Source organism: Penaeus monodon, chromosome 30, assembly GCF_015228065.2.
Source record: "Penaeus monodon isolate SGIC_2016 chromosome 30, NSTDA_Pmon_1, whole genome shotgun sequence".
In the NCBI taxonomy this organism is placed as follows: Eukaryota; Metazoa; Arthropoda; class Malacostraca; order Decapoda; family Penaeidae; genus Penaeus; species Penaeus monodon.
In genome coordinates, this window is record NC_051415.1 from 4,567,748 (window position 1) to 4,568,020 (window position 273).

The 273-nt window shown below is 42.9% G+C and overlaps 1 protein-coding gene across 1 annotated transcript in view; it reads right to left on the reverse strand.

The window, feature by feature from the left end:
- Positions 1-273, reverse strand: part of LOC119592482 (gastric triacylglycerol lipase-like) — a gene marked incomplete in the record, with an annotated part of 10,262 nt that overhangs the window by 2,157 nt on the left and 7,832 nt on the right. The window contains 1 exon segment of the mRNA XM_037941314.1: positions 123-273. Coding sequence (XP_037797242.1) covers positions 123-273 — 151 coding nt within the window.

The window sequence follows — 273 nt, forward strand, 5'->3', positions numbered from 1 at the left end:
CCCACTCAGTTATAAGTATCCTGAGCAAAACATCACCAATACCCCACTCAGCTCTAAGTATCCTGAGCAAAACATCACCAATGTACTCTGACAAAAAACAAAACAAAATCCTCTTTACCCACCATATTAAACTGATGAGCATCAAATCCACACAAGAAGAAAAGGGCGTCCCTGCACATGAGTTTCTCGTACCTGAAGTGAGTGCATACAAATTCCGTCCACTCCACATACTTCCGGTTGTAGGGCAGGAACTCGTAATCACCCAGTAGATTT